The sequence below is a fragment of the Dendropsophus ebraccatus genome, chromosome 11, assembly GCF_027789765.1.
Source record: "Dendropsophus ebraccatus isolate aDenEbr1 chromosome 11, aDenEbr1.pat, whole genome shotgun sequence".
NCBI classification, from domain to species: Eukaryota; Metazoa; Chordata; class Amphibia; order Anura; family Hylidae; genus Dendropsophus; species Dendropsophus ebraccatus.
Genome location: NC_091464.1, coordinates 38023846 through 38044074, shown reverse-complemented (window position 1 = coordinate 38044074; position 20229 = coordinate 38023846). Strand labels below are relative to the sequence as shown.

Sequence of the window (20229 nt, the reverse complement as noted above, 5' to 3'; positions counted from 1 at the left end):
AGCAGTAAGACCTACTCTCTTCAATAACTTTTGACACGTCTGATCACATGTCCAAACTTATTTTTAGTGACAGTGCCCATTTAAAAAAAAAATATTTTTGCATTCTCTTCTTTCCATTCTTTCAAAGGTTTTAGTTTTAAACTATTCCAGAATAACCTGAATAACACTGTAGAATCCATAATGTCCCTCCTTCCCTTTATGTGCAGTCATTATGTACATAGTTTCTCAAAGAAATGCTCCTTATCGGTGCAATACGGAAGTTTCGTTTTTCTAGTATGTAAGGCACAAAGGTAAACTAGAGATAAATGGGCGCATTGATTTTCAGTTTAATCACTTGATAACCTTCCCTTTGCCTTTCAGTCGGTCACATTGTTCTATAAGTCATGTGTGCTTCTAAAAATCCCTGCTTCACCACTAAAGGACACAGCTGTTTTGTACTTTTTTCATTCTTCTTTTTAACACTGTCTTATCATTTTCCCATCAATATGATTTTTGGGTGTGAATAATGTATTTGGGAGTATGAAATGGAGAAACAGCCATAAAAACACTATTAAAGCGACTCTGTACCCACAATCTCCCCCCCCCCCCCCCCAAACCACTTGTACCTTCGGATAGCTGCTTTTAATCCAAGATCTGTCCTGGGGTCCGTTTTGCAGGTGATGCAGTTATTGTCCTAAAAAATAACTTTTAAACTGGCAGCCCTGTGCCCAGCAGCCGGGGCTTAGATTGTTTATGCATTAGGCTGGCACAACCTCTCTGTCCCTCCTCCCCGCCCTCCTCATCATTAGGAATGCTCTAGGCAGATTGTCTCCTATTCATCAGCTGTGTGAATACTAAACATGGGCTGGATCGTTAAGGCACCTGTGCAATGTTCAGACAGGAGAAATTGTTCCAGTGGCATTCCTAATGATGAAGAGGGTAGGGATGGAGGGATGGGGGGGTGGTGCAAAGTTCGGGCACAGATACTCCCGTTGGACACGGGGCTTCAAGTTGTTTTTTAGGACAATAACTGCATCACCTGCCGAACGGACCCCAGAACAGATCTTGGATTAAAAGCAGCTATCCGAAGGTACAAGCGGTTTGGGGGGGGGTCAGATTGTGGGTACAGAGTCGCTTTAAAAGCGTATGCACTGCAGGAAGTGGTGTATTCTCTCCAGTGAGACACAGTGCTCTCTGCTGCCACCTCTTTCCATCTCAGGAACTGTTCAGAGCAGGAAAGGTTTGCAATGGAAATTTGCTACTGCTCTGGCACTAGTTGATTTGAACTTTGCAGAGAACCCCTTTAAACCATCGACGGAACCTTATCAGCCTTTTATTTGCAAGATGAGGTTTAGTTTTTATTGATAACATTTTGGGGTACAGTACTTAATGTCTTTTTACACTAGAATACAGCTTTCCATTATAAGAGCCAATCATCTATATGCAAGGACCCTTTAGTTGGACCAATAATTGTGTGTTTGTGTGGTAGTTCATATGTGCAAAAAATATAGTGGCCAATTCTTTGAATGGATGCCATGTAACACCACATATCCTGAAGGGAAACTGTTTTGCTGCCCAGAGCTTCCCATATCATTTAGTCTATGGACGTTAGAAAGGCTGGGTTCACACTTCGTTTTTGCGATTAGTTTTTTTTCCCATCCATTTTTTGAAAAAAAAAAACCCAGATGAAAAATGGATTGCAAAATCGGATGCATTTGTGTGCATCCGTTTTTATCCGTTTTTTCCATTGACTTCCATTATAAAAAAAAACGGATCAAAACGGATCCTTTTTTTTTTACGGACAAAAAAAACGTTGCTGACCCTATTTCTTTTGTCTGTTAAAAAAAACGGATCCGTTAAACGTATGCTAGTGTGAACCCAGCCAAACTCATATTTAATATCAAAATAAGGCAGGATTTGACCTTACTTTCCTGTCGGATGTCTCCCTCCTTACATTTAAGTGATTTCATACTTGTTTTTTTCTGTAGTCTCCTTTGGCTGTAAATGTATTCAGGAAAGTGAGGTCATTTGGTCAACAGCTAATTGTTGGCTTGTTTGTAGAAAAGTGTGTTTGTTCTTCATTGTGCCATTGGTCCTGCTAGTGTGTGTGCAGCGATAAAGCCCATGTGCCACATGAAATGCTGGAAGTTTTAATCGTGTCCTGCAATCGTGTCGTGTCCTGCAATGACTTGGTATTCTTATAAAACTTGCCAAAATGGCTGTCAAGTACAAGAAATAATTGTGCTGCCGTACTAATGCTCATGGGAATTTTTGTACATTCATAAAAATAAGAGTAAAAAGTTGAAGTAGTAAAAAAAAAACTAATTCTGACCTTGCACTTTGCTGAGGAGTTATTGCCAAATTTACTAAATGACTTAATAACTGAGAAGTACCATTGATTTTTATTTATTTGAAGCAGTGAATTGTGCTAAACCTTATAATAAAAAGCATGTAGCACTAACAAAGAACTAAAAAAGAAAACATTGGAAAATGGTATAAATTTTCATTATTTTAAAAATAACAGTTGCTGAAACTGGAACACCCCTTTGGGAGGAAAGTATCAGCAGGTTAGACGAATCTAACTTACTGATATATCCCTATAGCACACAGGACACTGAGGATGTTTCTTACTTTCATCCTCCACACTGTTTCCGTGCACTTTGTAGTTTAATCCATATTCTAATGAGGCAGTTTGGTGCACAGGGGGCGGGACTACCTGGGCCAAACCTGCCAAATGCCAGAGAACCAGCCAATTGTCTGATGTATATCTGGGCCTCTCAGATACAAATGATATCAAGGAAGGAAAGGATTGAGTACGTTAAATTCCAACATCTGATACTTTTATGTTACTGAAGTTGCTACAGGCAGCTGAGGCTTTCTCTCCTCTCCACATTGAAAGAGCATGACACCTGGCCAAGACAAGTCTGCGTGTTTATGGGGGAATCGGGACAAATGGCTGTCAGAGATTGTTCAGCTGATGGCTGTTGAAGGTATATTGGCACCCTAAAGTGAATGTCACCTGGAATTCACACTATAAGACAACTGTTAGGGGCAAGGAGACACGTGGGACCATTCATATATCCATCTGTGCTTCCGTAACATAGAAAAATACTTTTATTTTCTGAGGCAAATAGTGAAAGAGGTATTCCAAAGCCCTTGAAGTGCTGAGGTCTGTGACGTCTCCTCGCTCCCCCTCCTAGCTCTATCCCTGCTTCCAAATCTTGTTCCTGTGCAGGAAACAGGGCTTGGCTTCCATCTGACTGACAATCGTGTAGGGGATTTAGGGGTAACAAGAAACGGTTACAGCCTTCAGCACTTCAGGAGCTTGGGAAAGACTTTTTTGCACCAGAAAATAAAATGACTTTTCTGACATATTAAAGCACAGATTGACATATGAAAGATACCATGCGTCTCCTTGAAGTAATAGCTATCTAACAATGTCATTGGTGTGGAATGTAAATTGCAAATAACAGATTTATTTGAACTCTGTTACAATGGTATATATCAGGAGCCATTAAACATTGTTTCTTCATGCAGGGTGAGGCCATTTGCACACATCATATGAGACCGGCTGGCCAGTCTCTGAAAAGATCATGGTGGCTGGTACTACAGGCGCTGCGAGGGATCCCGGCCTGAGCGTATACTATGTGTATACGCTCTGGCCGGGATCCCATAGGAAGCTATGTAACGTATATTTTCGTAATAATTATGGCAGTTGTACAACGGCTGTGATTTTACGAAAGTATATGTTGTGAGAACATAGCCTAAGTCTGTATGCTGCAGCCAGTGTTTGATCCAGCTTGATATAATGCTGAAAAGGATACACTTTGTATACACACTATAGCCATTTCTTTTCAAAAAATGGTATTTGTTTTACAGAACAAAAAAAAAAAAAAGATTACACTGTCTTACCCTTATATGAATCATATGATAACATACATATGTTTGTGCTATGATGTATCCAGGTAGTATCGGTAGTCTACTCATTGTGATGTAGTAGGAACATAACCCTTACATTTCCTGTCATTTCTATGTATAGCCAGAGTGTACAGTAAGCCCTGCTTCCCATCATTGAGAATAAACTTGGACATTTCATATGCTACTATAACACCATATCCCCCTGGTTTTCATTTCTATGCACAATGTACTGCTTATTTTCAGAGATACCTAAATAAATTTGCTGTAAGGAGAAAAGAAAATACAATTATCTTGTTGCAGGGAAGGAACTGTACAGTCTGCCCCTAAGAGCTATATATTGACACCATCCAGAAATTGAGTAGTTTTCACCCTGGCTATTTAAAGGGTTTATCCAGTAAAAAAAAAGAAATTCTTTCAAATCAACTGGTTTCAGAAAGTTATATAGATTTGTCATTTGCTCCTATTGAAAAATCTCAAGTCTTCCCATACTTATCAGCCACTGTATGTCCTGCAGGAAGTGGTGTTTTCTTTTCAGTCTGACACAGTGCTCTCTGCTGCCATCTCTGTCCAAGACAAGAACTGTGCAGAGGAGTAGCAAATCCCCATAGAAAACCTCTCCTGCTCTGGACAGTTCCTGTCTCGGCCAGAGATGTCAGCAGAGAGCACTGTGTCAGACTGAAAAGAAAACAAACATGATTTTTTAATTTGGGGCAAAAATTGGGGCAACAATTAATCATTTGGCTCTTCAGCTGATCGTTGTCTTTATTACACTGGGCGATATCTGCCTGATTCAGCAGATAATCGCCTTGTGTAATAGGGCCCTAACAAATTCCCCCATACAAGTCATTTCTAGATTACAGGTTCCCCTTGTCCCTAGCTAGCTGCCCCCATAGTAATGTACAAAAATATATGATAAAAAAAATCTACAGTTAGAAAATACAGATAGATAAAATGACTATGTATCAGCATCTTGTAATAAAAAGAACTCTTGTAGCCGAGTGGAAGCCGCGCCCAGACTAAAACCTATATACATTCATTGTTTTGCTGACCTAAATGATGGTTCCATAATTTGTCCGTAATAAGGACCAGTAAATTACCACTTTTGAATTTTTTTGAAGGTCACATAATGCTGTAATTATATGGCCTGCTTTTTTCCATCCCTCTATAGATAATAGAAAATATGGTTAAAGCATCTTGTGTATTGCACAGGTTAATAACAGGGTTACCTAAGTCTTTCATTATGCTTGATATCAATAATCAAGTGGTTCTTACAAGAGGGATATAATAAACCTTTCATTTACTCTCCCCTTTCTAAGTAGACAATGTTTATTAGAGGAAACCCAATGTCTCATTCACCGCCAGCATTCTGGGCTCTGTGTGAACCTGACCTGTTGAGATTCTCTCTTTAAAGAACAAAACACCCTGTTAGAGAAACTCATTGTCAGGACTATAGAGGAACAGTGGCTGGTGATGACACCCATCGTGGGAGTCTTCCGAAATCTTTATTCTAGCTCTCCAGCTAAGCTTATCTCTTTTATTAATCGTCTACTTCCCTGCTCAGTTCTGTTGATCTTATTACGCAGCGTTGAATACACCCAATAGACAAAAAAAACATAAGATATAATGGGCATAAAAAGAGATCAAGGACATGCCCAAATCCATTGTAAGCACTCACATAGTCTTACACAGAACAATTCTAATTAAATGGGTAAGAACTGGTTTATTAAGGTTAATTAAACAGTAAAGTATGTATAATATTCTTCTTGCCCAATTCAATATTACATATAAATGCATTAAAAAATTAGAACAGTTGCAAGAAAAATTAAAGGAGTTTTCCAGACTTGATCTAAAATGACTGATGACAGGGAATATAGGAAGGCAGAAAAATACCATAGTCGCCCATCTGCCCATCTCCAAATGAACACTGAGGCCAGTCATTGTATGAGTGTACGAGGTGTCACCTCAGCACTTCCACTCAGGACTCTGGAGTCACTGCAGCACTAAATGGGAGGTGAGCAGAGGGGTCAGTTTTTTTTTCTCCTATTCCTGGCCATAGGGTGATTTGGCCCAAAAAACCCTTTAAGTGAACCGATTGCAATCACTTGGATGTCTGCCTTGACCCCTAACAAAATGTAGTCTGAAATTGTTATCGAAGTCATAATTAAAGAGAAACATAATGCAAGTAAACTAATAACAGCAAACACTGTGAACAGTGAGGGCTTGTGTCACCCCTTAATGCTGTCACATTTTTTTTCAGCAGAATACCCCTTTAATATTCAGAGGTGCCAAAAATGTGGACCACAACTATGTGGTTTTATTTGGTTGGTGCTTTTGAGGATAATATCGGCACTTTGTGGTCATATGTGACTCTGTGCAGTAGTATCTGCTGGTGCTTGCTAGCCTTACTAGCCAAAGCACTGACTAATTTACTTGTATTTAAAAATATTTTACAGTACTTATCAGCTGCTGTATGTCCTGCAGGAAGGGGTGTATTCTTTCCAGTCTGACACAGTGCTCTCTGCTGCCATTCCTGTCTGAGACAGGAACTGTCCAGAGCAGGAATGGTTTTCTATGGTAATTTGCTGCTGTTCTGGACAGACCCTGTCTCAGACAGGGGTGGCAGCAGAGAGCTGGAGCAGCAGGTGGAATACAGCAGATTGTTCTGGGCACACATTACAGCTTTCCTGCTCCACATCCAGAAGAGCCTGTATACACAGCATTACTGAGAATGTACATGAACAGAAACCATGGGGCATTAAAGCGAATGTACCATCAGGTACATAGTTTTTATGTTTTTGTTTTTACCTTAGCCGCTCAACGCAGTCCTTTTTTGAAATATCACCAGGTTCTTGGGCTTGGTGGCAGTCTTTTCCCGAGCACCAGCTCTACTCTGAGTACTGGGGGCAGGCCTGTTAAAACCCCTTCCCCTCTGGGATGCGGCTCCATTAGAATCAATGGAGCTGTGTCACGGAGGGGAGAGGATATGGTCACACTTGGGGTCTGAAAAATTGATGGTACATTGCTTTAAAGAAAGCACCATAATATACAGGTAAGGTAGTAGATATATGTTACATACAGTACATGTACATCTGCTGCTGCCTAATGGCTTCATTTCATCTTTGTAGCAAACATGTACGGCTATATCAGGCGTCTAGCAAGCTATTCACGTCTGTTATTTTTTCAGCCCCAGCCTCTGTGTGCTTTACTGAACACTTGAGATACCCATGTGATGAATACTATGCCCAGAATGTTATCTTTCCTTCTCAGCCAGATGTTCTGAATACTGTCTGTACAATATTTCTCTAATGATTGACAGCAATGATAACTAATGTCTGATATGTGTTTTCAGGATGTTGCTCCGTGGTATGAGTGCGGCAATCAGCAAAACAAACCATCGTCCCGTGAAGTTAAAGGATATTCAGCCGATATGTATATTCATGTGTATTCTGACTATCCCAGAAATAGGTAAGAGATGCAAACTCCCAAGTCAGGGTTTTCCGTGTGTGTCTGAAGGCTATCTCCCACCATTAACAAAGACAGGACTCATTCTGTAAAAATGGGAGAAAGACTTAAAGGGGCTACGAAAACATGGCCACTTTCTTTCAAAGACAACCCCACTCTTGTCTCCAGCTTGGGCGGGGTTTTGCTACTCAATTCCATTGAAGTGAATGGAACTTAATTGCAAGCAGCACCTGAACTGGAGACAAGAGTCGTGTTGTCTCTGAAAGAAAGTGGCCATGTTTTTGTAGCACTGGATAACCCCTTTAACATAAAGAATACTAGATATGATAAGAGAACATGGTCAGGACCCTCATCACTATCACAGTTGATTATTGTTATTTTTGTATGTTAATTTTTTCCTGACATACAAATCTGTGCCTAGAAATAAGAAATCTTTTCTGTATACACCCATGTAAAGAATGCACCATGCTGTACTCTGAAGGGGAGTCTAGAGGAGTTTAGGTGCGGCACGCCACTTAATCAATATCTTCTTGAACTTTGTCCAGTCTCTCAATTAATCTTTTACCAGAGTACGACTTCAATCACATTCAGCATTAGTACAGGACACAGCTTTGTAATACATTTTTGGTTATGTTTGCGTCACAACTTTCTTTATAAAAATGATAGTCACCACAAGTAGTTTTTAGTTTTATTAGGTAAAAAGATCATCTAGCCTACAGAAAGCATCTACTTCCTTGCCCTGTCACCTACCTATAAATACACACCTGTTTGTGCATGCCAGCAGGTGTGCACTGTATAGTTGGTGTCTGTATATAAAGAAGGAACAGAGGTAAGCATGACACTACTCTGTCAGGGACAATAGAAAGTATATTTCAAAATATGTGACTAACAAAGGAATGTGGCTGCTTTTAGTGTAAAGCTCCAGCTATTGTAGTACAGTATGCTCAGAATGACGTCCTATTCTGATCAGTGACCACACCTGTATGCATCAACTGGTTTCTAAATACTTGCCAGAGTTCCCAGGAAACTACAGGCCCTATTCCACCAACAGATCTGACGACAGATTATTTGCCAAAGATTTTGAGCCAAACCCAGGAATGGATTTGAAAAGAGGAGAAATCCAGTCTTTCCTTTATGACCTGTTCTCTGTTTATAGTCTGTTCCTGGGTTTGGCTTCAAATCTTTGGCAGATAATCTGTCGTCAGATCTGTTGGTGGAATAGGGCCTTAAGAGTTCCCTGAGCCTTGATCAAGGGTTCCCCAAGTCACAGCAATAACAAGAGGACTCACCAGATCACAGCAATAACAAGAGGGTTCACCAGATCACAGCAATAACAAGAGGGTTCACCAGATCACAGCAATAACAAGAGGGTTCACCAGATCACAGCAATAACAAGAGGGTTCACCAGATCACAGCAATAACAAGAGGGTTCACCAGATCACAGCAATAACAAGAGGGTTCACCAGATCACAGCAATAACAAGAGGGTTCACCAGATCACAGCAATAACAAGAGGACTCACCAGATCACAGCAATAACAAGAGGGTTCACCAGATCACAGCAATAACAAGAGGGTTCACCAGATCACAGCAATAAAAGTGGGTCTCCCCAGATCACAGCAATAGCAAGGAGGTTTCCCAGATTACAGCGATAATGAAGGGGTTCCCCTGATCACAGCAATAACAGGAGGATTCCCGAGATTACAGCAATAACAAAAGAATTCCACAAATCACAGCAATAACAAAGGGGGTTCCCCAGATTACAGCAATAATGAGTATTTGCCGGATCACAAAAATCACAGCAATAACAAGGGGTTCTCCAGATCACAGCAATAACAAAGGGGTTCTCCAGATCACAGCAATAACAAAGGGGTTCTCCAGATCACAGCAGTAACAAGGGGATTCCCCAGATCAAAGCAATAATGAGGATTTGCCAGATCACAGCAATAGCAAGGAGGTTCTCAAGATCACAGCAATAACAAGGAGGTTTCCCAGGTCACATCAATAACAAGGGGGCTATCCGGATCACAGCAATAACAAGGGGGCTATCCGGATCACAGCAATAACAAGGGGGCTACCCGGATCACAGCAATAACAAGGGGGCTATCTGGATCTGGATGTAGTGGCATCAGGATGAGGAGAAAGTTTCAAGGGCCAAGGTTTCGTCTGGAAACAGGCCTAAACCATGGCAGAAATCTACACCAGTGGCATGTGGCAGACACAGGTCCTGCCATATTTACTAAGAGGCATTCGCCTTTTAGTGATGCCAGTCTTTATAAATCTCCCCCCATAGTGATTAGTCAGGGGCCACTGATCTCTAAAGACCCCCAGTAATCACTAGAATGGCACTAGATGTGGATGGATCCTGTTCTGTTTTTTGTAACACATACTACAGCAGCGACATGATGCAACTGGTAGACATCCTGTTACACCCTGTTTAGAAACTACCTTTCAAAAAAACACAAGTAAATAAACAGTACGTGTGTGGTATAAATGGGGTGAAAGTCATCTTTACAAAAAATTATTTACCATACATTAGGTATTGTAGATGTCCCATATAAAATAGTCCATAGATAATCTATAACACTGAGCAGATGCTAGGTGACGTCTGTTTCATGGCATCTTTTACATTAGAAGATGTTTTTATAAAGATAATAAATAGATACTTAATTGCAGTATGTTTTTCTGAAAATATTTGTAAAGAACTGGAACTTTTATGTTTAATTAGAATTTGTCATCCCTTGGATAAAGTCCAAGAATCACATTTTTATAGGAAATTATAGCATTCGATTACTTTGCGGCTTTTGGATCCAGCTATGGCAAATGAAAATAAATGCATCGGTCTACAATTTCGAGATCTGTGAAGTTGTACGAATGTATGAATGACTCTTTGACTTAACGTATTTGAAGAAATTTCTATAGGGCTCTGTAAAAACGAGCTGCCAGTCTCCACTTGTGGTGCACATGTTTTACATCGGTTCACATAAAACAATATGCAGATAGCTGATGCCAGAAAGCCGTTACTTAGAAATCGTTACTCGTACGATTGGGCGAATTATCGCTCCGTGTAAACGTAGCATTAGTTTATGTGATCACCAAAAGCAGAAGTGCAGAGGTGGCAGATACACTGGGCATTGGTTCCCAAATGCCCCTCTACTACATAGGACAACACTAAAATTCTAAGTAGGCTGAGGTAGATGGGAAGCCCTATTACAGGTTTATCTTTGCAGTCCAGGAGCCTCTAGCAAATTGTGACATTTAGTACAAAGGGAACTTGATTTTGAAATATGTCAATGACATAACCATCACGCAAATGACTACACACACTGCGTACTGCAGTGACATCTCTAATATGTAACGGCAACAAACTAGGTTTGTATTGTTATGGTTCCAGCACAGATGTGTAGCACCAGACATCTATAGATTTAGTGCTAACAGTATAGTGCAGTATATATATATATATATATATATATATATATATATATATATGAACTACCTAGATTTCCAGTGTGGTGTTCACCATGTAAAGAATATATTTGAGGATTATCATCAGTTCTTTTCATTTAGGCCATGTTCACACAATGTATGTTTTGTATAAATAACGGCTATTGTTACAATTTGCAACAACGGCCGTGATTTATACGTACGTTGCATGTGCATGAATGGGACCCTGGCCTGAGCATACACACATAGTAAACGCTCCAGCCGGGATTCTAATCGGTTTTCAGTTTTGTGCGGCCGCTATTCATTGGTTGCCAAAACAAAGTAGAACCTAGAACGATGCTTAGCAGTAGCTTGTTCTTATCACTCTTTTGTTTCACCACTATTTATATGCAGTTAATGTTCCGTGTTTTTGCATCTTAGGCCTTATTCACACGTCCCGTGAAATTGTCCGTGGTTGCAGATCCGCAACCACGGACAATTTTAGAGCCCATTGAAATCATCCGTGCCGCGACCCGCACCGCGAAAAAAATAGGACATGTCCATGTGTGGATGTGACAGATCACCCCTCCCCACCCCCACCTGGCAGCAGAGATGACAGGGGAGCATGATGTGCTCTCCTGTCATCTCATCTACTACTTACCTTCTCCCCGTGCTGACCAGCTTCATGTTCCCCAGAAGTGGCCTGGACTATGATACCTTCTCCTGGCAGCGTAGTCCAGGCCACTTTCGGTGAGCGTGTGTAGCCGGTCAGTGCGGGGAGTAGGTAAGTAGTAGATGAGGTGACAGGAGAGCACATCATGCTCTCCTGTCATCTCTGCTGCTGGGGGGGATCCGTGCCGGGCGGCAGTGGGTGCTCCGGCTAGGGGATCCGTGCCACGATCCTCATCCGAATTGTGGCACGGATAGTGTGAATGAGCCCTTACAAACTTCATTGTCTTTCAGAATCGCTGTATCACATATAGCAGTAATGACTATGTTATTTTAGGTGGTAATTTACAGGGCTTAGCTATGATTATGTGTCATTTTACCACATGTATTACTAACAAGTATACATTGTCCTTACTTTCTCAACCATTCTATCTTTTAGCTCATGCTGCTAAATTTGAATATAAAGCTGTCTTCCGTGCGCCATGTGTGGATCTGATGACGTTAAGTACACCCATCCCTGAACTGACAAAGTTTACTGTGTGCACATACATAAAGCTGGCTTCCTCTGATCCCTGGACTGCTTTCACATACCAGCTACCTACGTCCTCCGTCAATGCTTATGAATTTGGGGTTCTTGGTGATAGCAGCAGCTTAAAAATATGGATGTTTGGCACTCAGATAAATGTGATTGAAACACTAAACCTGCATACTTGGTACGAGATCTGCATTAAGTGGGATAGCAAAGATGAATCAATGGGATTTTATCTCGATGGTACTCTAAAAGTCAACCGCAAACTGGAGAATAAAACCAAACTGGTTGGAGGTGGCAGCGTGGTCCTGGGCTGCTCTCATTTTAAAGAGATAAACGCTTCGGTATCTGTTGGGCTGGTCGGCGAGATGTACATGTTTCGGATGTGGAACACTGCAGAAACTTCACATTTTCAGAAGTGCAATGATGGGAATGTTATAAAGTGGAAAATGGCTGACTGGATCTACACCTCAAAAGTAGTACAACAAGATTCCGCTTTACACTGTGGTAAGTCATTTATCATAAAATCCAGAATAAGTGTTTTGAGACTGTGGGATATTCATGTGTATGAGTGATGGAGTTGTACAATGGGTAGTGCGACGCAATGGTTCCTGGTCATACATTTGGGAATCATTGTGTAGCCTCATCCTTATAAAGGTTCTTGGAACCAAGGGGGGGATTTATCTAACATGGTGTAAAGTAGGGGGCGGCGTGCAAGCGATTGGTGCTGCTGGGGGGGGGGGTGCGATCGGTGCTGCCGGGGGTGGGGGGGGGCGATCGGGCGGCCGGGGCTGCGGGCGGCTGGAGCATATACTTCACCTGGTCCCCGCTCCGGCTAGCTGAAGATATCGGGAACCGCCGGAGCCGGGATCAGGTGAAGTATCAGCTCCGGCGGAGTTAATGGGGTGGGCTGCAGACAAATTCGCAGCAGGGATGTACATCCCTGCTGCGTGTTTGTCTGCCATTAAAAGTATAGGGCCAGGATCTGCAGCGAGTCTTGCTGCAAATACGCAGCAAGGGGACTCGCTGCAGACCCGCCAAGTGGGTTTGTAGCCTTATAGAGTTTCGTCTATACTACTGATTTCTGCAAAAAAAAAAAAAAAAAAAAGACAGCTACACTTTAAATAGAAGCAGGCAGATGAGTGGATTGCAGAGATAATGAAGCACTTTGATCCGTTATTACTGTAAATTCGCTCATCTCTATGTGTCAGTATTCATTGGCAGAATGTGGCCCTCTGTATATGTTTCTTGGATTATTCCCAAAGTGCATGTAAATAAGCCTGGAAAAATCTCATATTCCTTAAAGGTCTAAAGGACTATGTAAAAGCAATCCCAATAATAATATGATATCTTTTACATATTACTCACATTACTTTTAGAACTTCTTCAGCACCCTAAGGGTGGGATTATACATGGCAGAATCCACCGCATGCCCTATAATACAAGCAGATTATTAATTATTTTTCTGAATAGAACCTTGAGAATCCTACTCACGTGTAATGGTGTGGATTGCCAGTGTAATATCCATAATGGAAATGCATGTAGTCAATCTACCTTGTAGACACCTTCAGGGAGGCTAATGTTTCTTTCTATATTTGCATGAAGAGGAACAAAACATGAAATAGTTAAATCAAAGTTCACTAGACAAGCCAGTTTATCCTGAAATATTACTCCAATAAGTTAGTATACCATAACTCACTAATGTGTGTCTGTATGTCAGCCAAAACAAATCACTGGAGCAGTGAGCCGATCTTTTCCAGATACTCTTCATAAAAACTTGCAAAAATACTGCAGAGACACCATCACATGTTTTTCAACGTCAGTAAGCTAGCCAGACCTTCTACTGGGAAGGAACAACTAGCTCACTGACATTGAGAAACATATGATTGTGTCCCTGCAGTATGTTTGCATACTTGATTTCCCAGGGGGCAATGTTCCTAGATTCATTGACATTGAGGAGCACATGATGGTGTCTCTGCTGTGTTTTTGTTGATCTCCCTGAGGGCAACCATTCTCTAGATAACCCAATGCAACCCAATGATCAATATTAATCATTACTTTATTGCATTGGGTTATATAAGCATCCATTTACACAGAAAGACTATCTGCCAAAGATTTGAAGCCAAAGCCAGGAATGGATTTTAAAAGAGGAGAAATCTCAGTCTTTTCTTTATGACCTGATCTCAGTTTATAGTTATGGCTTTGGCTTCAAATCTTTGGCAGATAATCTTTCTGTGTACATGGACCCTAAAGGACTAAATTCTTTGTATATAATGGATGTAGTCTGCATTAAAATACATTAAATAGAGTGAATCTACATTGTGAGCAAAAAAAAAAAAAAAAAAAAAAAAGTAGTCATTTTGAATGTATTTTAAAAAGTTTTTTTTGCTGCAGTTATGTTTTTTTTCTCTTTTTGTCTGACGTAATGTAAATTGTCAGGCTATACATTGCAAATGTGCAGAACGGCTGCTGAATGGTAATATTTTTGGGCTCAGGTCAGCAGGTCACATTTTAAAACCACAATGACGAAATCATTTCCAACTCCGCTAATCAAAACCAGAGGGGATCCAACATTCTCCTCGACTGGCAAAACAAACATTGAGCACTTATGAGGGATTTGGGGGTTAAAGGCAGACCTACAGTATATATGCAGTTTGGTTAAGTAATCGTATGTGATGCTATGCATATAGACACTGATTTAGTAATGGCCATCACAAGTGCTCCCTAAAAATGTAGTATTACCAGTTGGTAAATTTATTTTTAATTATTCTTTATACATGAATTAAAACAGTGGCAACCCTTTTAGTTAGTACAAAATCACCCGCTATGATAATGAACTACTGTATATTTACACCCCTGCCCTCCCCTCCAAGTCTTACCCAACCCAGTGTACAATCTCTTCCCTCTCTGAGAAGGAAGACGCTTTTCCCCAAGCCTCCCGCACTCAAGACCGGCGCCATGTGTGAGAACTAGGTGGCGCTTCAAAAAAAGGACCACGCCTCCGGCACCCCCGCACCGGCGCAGATCTGTTAATGTAAAATATACAAAATGATGTACCAGGGGATAAATTCGCTTCTAATCCAAAATTCATCTCTAATAAAGATGTCTGCAAACTGTTCACTCTTATAAAACCCATTTACAGTACATATTATAGGGCAGAAGGTAGGACAGCATTGCATTGTCCCCTAAGAGCTAGGAGAAGGGAACATGGCCACGGCTTCAGCATGTGTGTGTCTTCTAGGGAATCATTTGGCATCTTTCCCCATGAAGAAGAATATCCATCAACTGCAACATTTCAGCCTGAAGTGTCTAAACAACATATATATAATGTATAAAATACTAACACAAAAACTTTCCAAATACAATGGCTCCTCATGATGCAATAGCCTCAGGTTACAATATTTACAATATATTTACAATATATACACACAATATTTTCAATATACCATGACCTTTCCAGGGCCTTTGTAACTCAAAACCACATTTTAACATACTATACCTCATAGAGTCTGGGTCTGTGACATGTACAATTGGCTCATTCCATCAGAATGTTTCACTAGTAAAACACACTTATTCCTGAAGGAATTGCACTTGTCTAGTGGAGCCTCTATACTGTCCTGTACAGTCCTACTTGCTCTGTACTGCCGCTTTCCTGTGCAGTGTGTATTTTTTACAGTAAGTCAAGCTTCAGTTCCTAAAGGGGTACTCCAAAGAAAAAGATTGCTTTTTAAATCAGTTTGTGTTTGAAAATAATATAGATATGTTATTTACTTCTATTAAAAAAAACAAAAACTCAAGTCTTCCAGTACTTCCAGCTGCTGTATGTCCTGCAGGAAGTGTTGGATTCTTTCCAGTCTCTCTGCTGCCACCTCTGTCCATAACAGGAACTGTCCAGTGCAGTAGCAAATCCTCTGCTCTGGACAGTTCCTGACATGGACAGAGGTGACAGCAGAGACCACTGTGTCAGACTGGAAAGAATACACCACTTCCTGCAGGACATAAAGCAGTTGATAAGTACTGGAAGATTTGAGATTTTTAAATAAAATTAAATTAAAAACCTGTATAACTTTCTGACACAAGTTGATGTGCAATAAAAAAAAACACATTTCTCCGCAATTTTTTTTTCAAATTCCATTGGGTGACCCAAGATGAATTACTACTAAAAGATGAGGAATTATCATACGAAGTAGACTTAGGACATTTTCAGGGACTGAAACTAAAATAATTTAAGACTGTACTATGACTGTGTACATAAATCTGTACAAACAAATCCGCTCAAACATAACTTTTCATATGTTGCTGCCCATGGTGAGACTAACAATTCCTTCCATACTTTTTATTATCTATTGCATCTCCTTCCCCCAGTTCTGAGTTGCCGCTTTCTGTGGAAGACACAAAAATCTGTGTGTGAGCCTCTCTGTCTTCCTCTCCTCCCCCCTCTCTTCCGAGACGGCCGATGTCCACAAGTTCCTATCTGCAACTTTTTAATGCTGGGAGGGATAATCACAGAGTTAATCAGCAATATGGCATTGCAAAGAAGCTACAAAGTTGCAGATAAAGCCTGCCAGGGACTTGTTTACATCAGCTGTCTCAGAAGGGAGGGGGGAGGAAAACTTACACACAGTTTGTTTGTTTTTTTCAGCAAAAAGCAGCAGCTCAGAACTGGGGGAAGGAGACTGAATAGATAATATGAATAGCAACATATGAAAAGTTTTGTTGGGAGTGTAATACCCCATTAAAATTATTTACTATAATCTCCCGTGCTTCCAGCTATACTGATATCCAAAAATAAAAACCAATGAGTAGATAAGCCATGTCAACCCTTAATCATGTCACCATTGACCACTGGAAAAATAAACTACACTGCGGTGACATAAGAGAGAGGAGGGACATGACAGCTAATACTAAGGACAGTGTTACCATAAAAATACTGCTCACTGCATGTAACAACTTAGGTTAGTCATGAGTGAAACCATTTCACTTTAATCTGATTCATATGGTACTGAGAGAAATACTAGTTTTTTTTCTGTTTAATTTCCACAGTTCCATAAATCCCAATCCCCCATCTTGGATGGTGATGTAAGGGTTCTGCACTCTCACTGCCAGCTTTTAAGCTCAAGAAAAACACATTTCAGCATTTTATTAAACTAAATTTGAGCCCAGATTTTTTATTCTTATGCATTTAACCCCGTGTTATATTGGATGTGATCTACTGACTTCTATGATTCAGATATTATACAAAAGTAAAACCATGTTGGGAAAATTTTGTTGAGAGTAGAATAAGGGACCTATTCCACGGAGCGATAATCGGCCCAAATTATCTCTCTGTGGAATAGAGACAACGATCAGCCAATGATCGTTTATTTAGGTTCAAACCTAAAATCATCGGGCACCGACCACACATCGCTGTGTGCAATATCGATGCGTGGCGGGCGACCGACAATCTCACAAAACACCATACATTACCTACACATGTTGCAGGGCTTCTCCTGTGCTCCTTCTTCCTCCCGGTCCCGCGCGCAGCAGCAGTTGGGGGCAGCCTGAGCTGACAGACCGCTGAGCCAGTCACTGGCCAGGACCGCCGTGGCCAGTGATTGGCTGAACGGTCTGTCACCTCAGACAGGCCGCACCGAAGATGCTGCTGCGCGCGGGATCAGGAGGAAGAAGGAGCACAGGAGAAGCCCTGCAACATGTGTAGGTAATGTATGGTGTTTAAACAAGGGCTGCAAGGACATCGGTAACGATGTCCCTGCAGCCCTCACTAAACGATTATCGTGCCGTGGAATAGGCCCAGTAAATGAGCACTGATCTAGTAGATTGGCGCTCGTTTACATTATTGATCGGGTCCCCATCAGCCTGTGGAATAGGACCCTTAGGAATATCCGACATATCGATGGCTAGTGCAGTAATTAAGGTCCCGCTGCTGGGTATTCGCTCTACTGCTACTATGTGAAATAGGAAGTCTTACTCTAGTTACTCTACTTTAGTATCACAACATCATAGTGGCTTTTATGTCAAAAAATTCTCTGCTTCTTTTCCTTTTAGCCACAAGTGACAGACTGAATTTTAATATTGAGTATATTACCACATTGATATAATGTTTAATGTAGTTATCTGGAGTAAAAACAAAAAGAGTTAAACGTGTATTGTGGATAAACATAAGGGAAAAGTAAGAGAAAAAACTCAAGCCTTCCAGTACTTATCAGCTGCTGTATACTCTACAAGAAGTGTTGCATTCTTTCCAGTTTGACATGGTGCTTTCTGTTGCCATCTCTTTCCATTACCCCCAAATCCCCAAAGAAAACCTCTCCTGCTCTGGACAGTTCCTGTCATGGGCAAATGTGGCAGCATAGAGCACCAGGTTAGAATGGAAAGAATGCACCACTTCCTGTAGAGCATACAGCAGCTGATGTTAACCCCCCGTGATGCCTCTGGTAGCTGATGTTAACTCCCAGTCATGCCCCTGGTAGCACTAGTAAACCCCTTATTGATGCCCCTGGTAGCTCTAGTTAACCCCTTATTGATGCCCTTGGTAGCTCTAGTTAACCCCCAGTCATGCTCCCAGTAGCTCTAGTTCACCCCTTATTGATGCTCCTGGTAGCTCTAGTTAACCCCCCCCCCCCCAGTCATGCCCCTGGTATCTCTAGCTAACCCCCCCAGTCATGCCCCTGGTAGCTCTAGTTAACCCCCCAGTCTTGCCCCTGGTGGCTCTAGTTAACCCCCCCCCCCCCCCAGTCCTGCCCCTGGTAGCCTAGTTAACCCCCCCGAGTCATGTCCCTGGTAGCCTAGTTAATCCCCCATGTCTGTCTCAAATAAAAAAATAAACATCCCACTCACCTTTCCTCTGCTCCCACGCTGCCCAGGTCCTCTTCTCTCCCCTCTAGCCTGTGCCCGTCTTCTCTTGCAGGCAGCGCGCAATGAAATGACGTCATCGCGGCGCGCAGAAGGAGGAAGACGTGCACCGCTCTGGTGGGGGACGACACTCAGAGCATCCTGTCTGGCAGCCGTCACAGACACAGGAAGATGCTGTGTATGCTGATTCCTGCCCCAACAGAGAGGTGCACGTCACAGGAGAGCGGCGAGCCACGGGCCGCATCAGGAGGTCTCCGAGGCCGGAGGTTCCCCACCCCTGGTTTAAAGGATCTCATACACATTAGCCATTTGTTGGCTGAACCCATGAGGAAAACCAGTTGGCAAAGAGGAAACCAGTGGATTTTGGAGTTCAATTGACTCATTTTGTAAAGGAAGAATAAGCAGTTTCTATTTCTACTGGGTTACAAATAGACAGCTAACGTCATGGTCCCATGAAAAGAAAATTTATGAAACCTTCAACAGAAATTCAAAAAGCATTCAAAATGACATACCTGTCAATGAGCTGTGCAGGAGGCAGGGGGCGTATAGAGGCCTCCGCACAACCATTATACAGGTATTTGGCTGGAATGACACACGGCCGCTTTTTTGTACAACTGCCACTGAAGTTTTTGTGCCAAAGCTGGGACAGCTGGGACAGTTGCGGAAATGTCTGCAACACAATGTGTAATGTGTGAATCTACCTTGTCATTTTGTGAGTGTCAATTTATTATCCTCAACCTATTGGGCAGGGGACCACCTAGACTTCCACTGAGAACATAAATGCAATTCATTCTCTATGGGGCCACTGAATACCTTTGAGTGCTCCTCTCACTGTGGGGCGATTGCATCCCCATTCTTGGTGGAAATCCAGGCATTCGGACCCCCAAGAACCTACTTGTTATCCTATGGATAAAGGATAACATGCTCAGTTGAGAATACCCCTTTAGGTTATGCTCAAACAATGCACACACAGCGCTGTTGTTTTAAGTGTCAAACAACGGCCATTGCTGCATTGAAAATTGCATTAAAAATTATTTAATTATTTCAACAGTTGAAGCAAACAACGGCACTTGTTCAATACATTGTGTGAACAACGACCATTGTTTGCATTGACTTCAATGCAACAAATTAAATTATTAAAAGAACGGTTTTAACTGAAAACAACGGACATTATTTTCATAAAATGTACATTGTGTGGAAATTTTTATTAAAGTATTGTATTGCCCCCCAAAAGTTATACAAATCACCAATATACACTTATTATGGGAAATGCTTATAAAGTGCTTTTTTCCCTGCACTTACTACTGCATCAAGGCTTCACTTCCTGGATAACATGGTGATGTCACTTCCTGGATAACATGATGATGTCACGACCCGACTCCAAGAGCTGTGCGGGCTG

At 41.5% G+C, this 20229-nt stretch overlaps 1 protein-coding gene across 1 annotated transcript in view; it reads left to right on the top strand.

The window, feature by feature from the left end:
- ADGRG2 (adhesion G protein-coupled receptor G2) overlaps positions 1–20229 on the top strand; it is a 102742-nt gene that overhangs the window by 12630 nt on the left and 69883 nt on the right. Inside the window, exons 2-3 of the mRNA XM_069946218.1 lie at positions 7247–7362; positions 11889–12485. Coding sequence (XP_069802319.1) covers positions 7248–7362; positions 11889–12485 — 712 coding nt within the window. The 5' untranslated portion in view covers position 7247. The remainder of the gene's footprint in view (positions 1–7246; positions 7363–11888; positions 12486–20229) is intronic.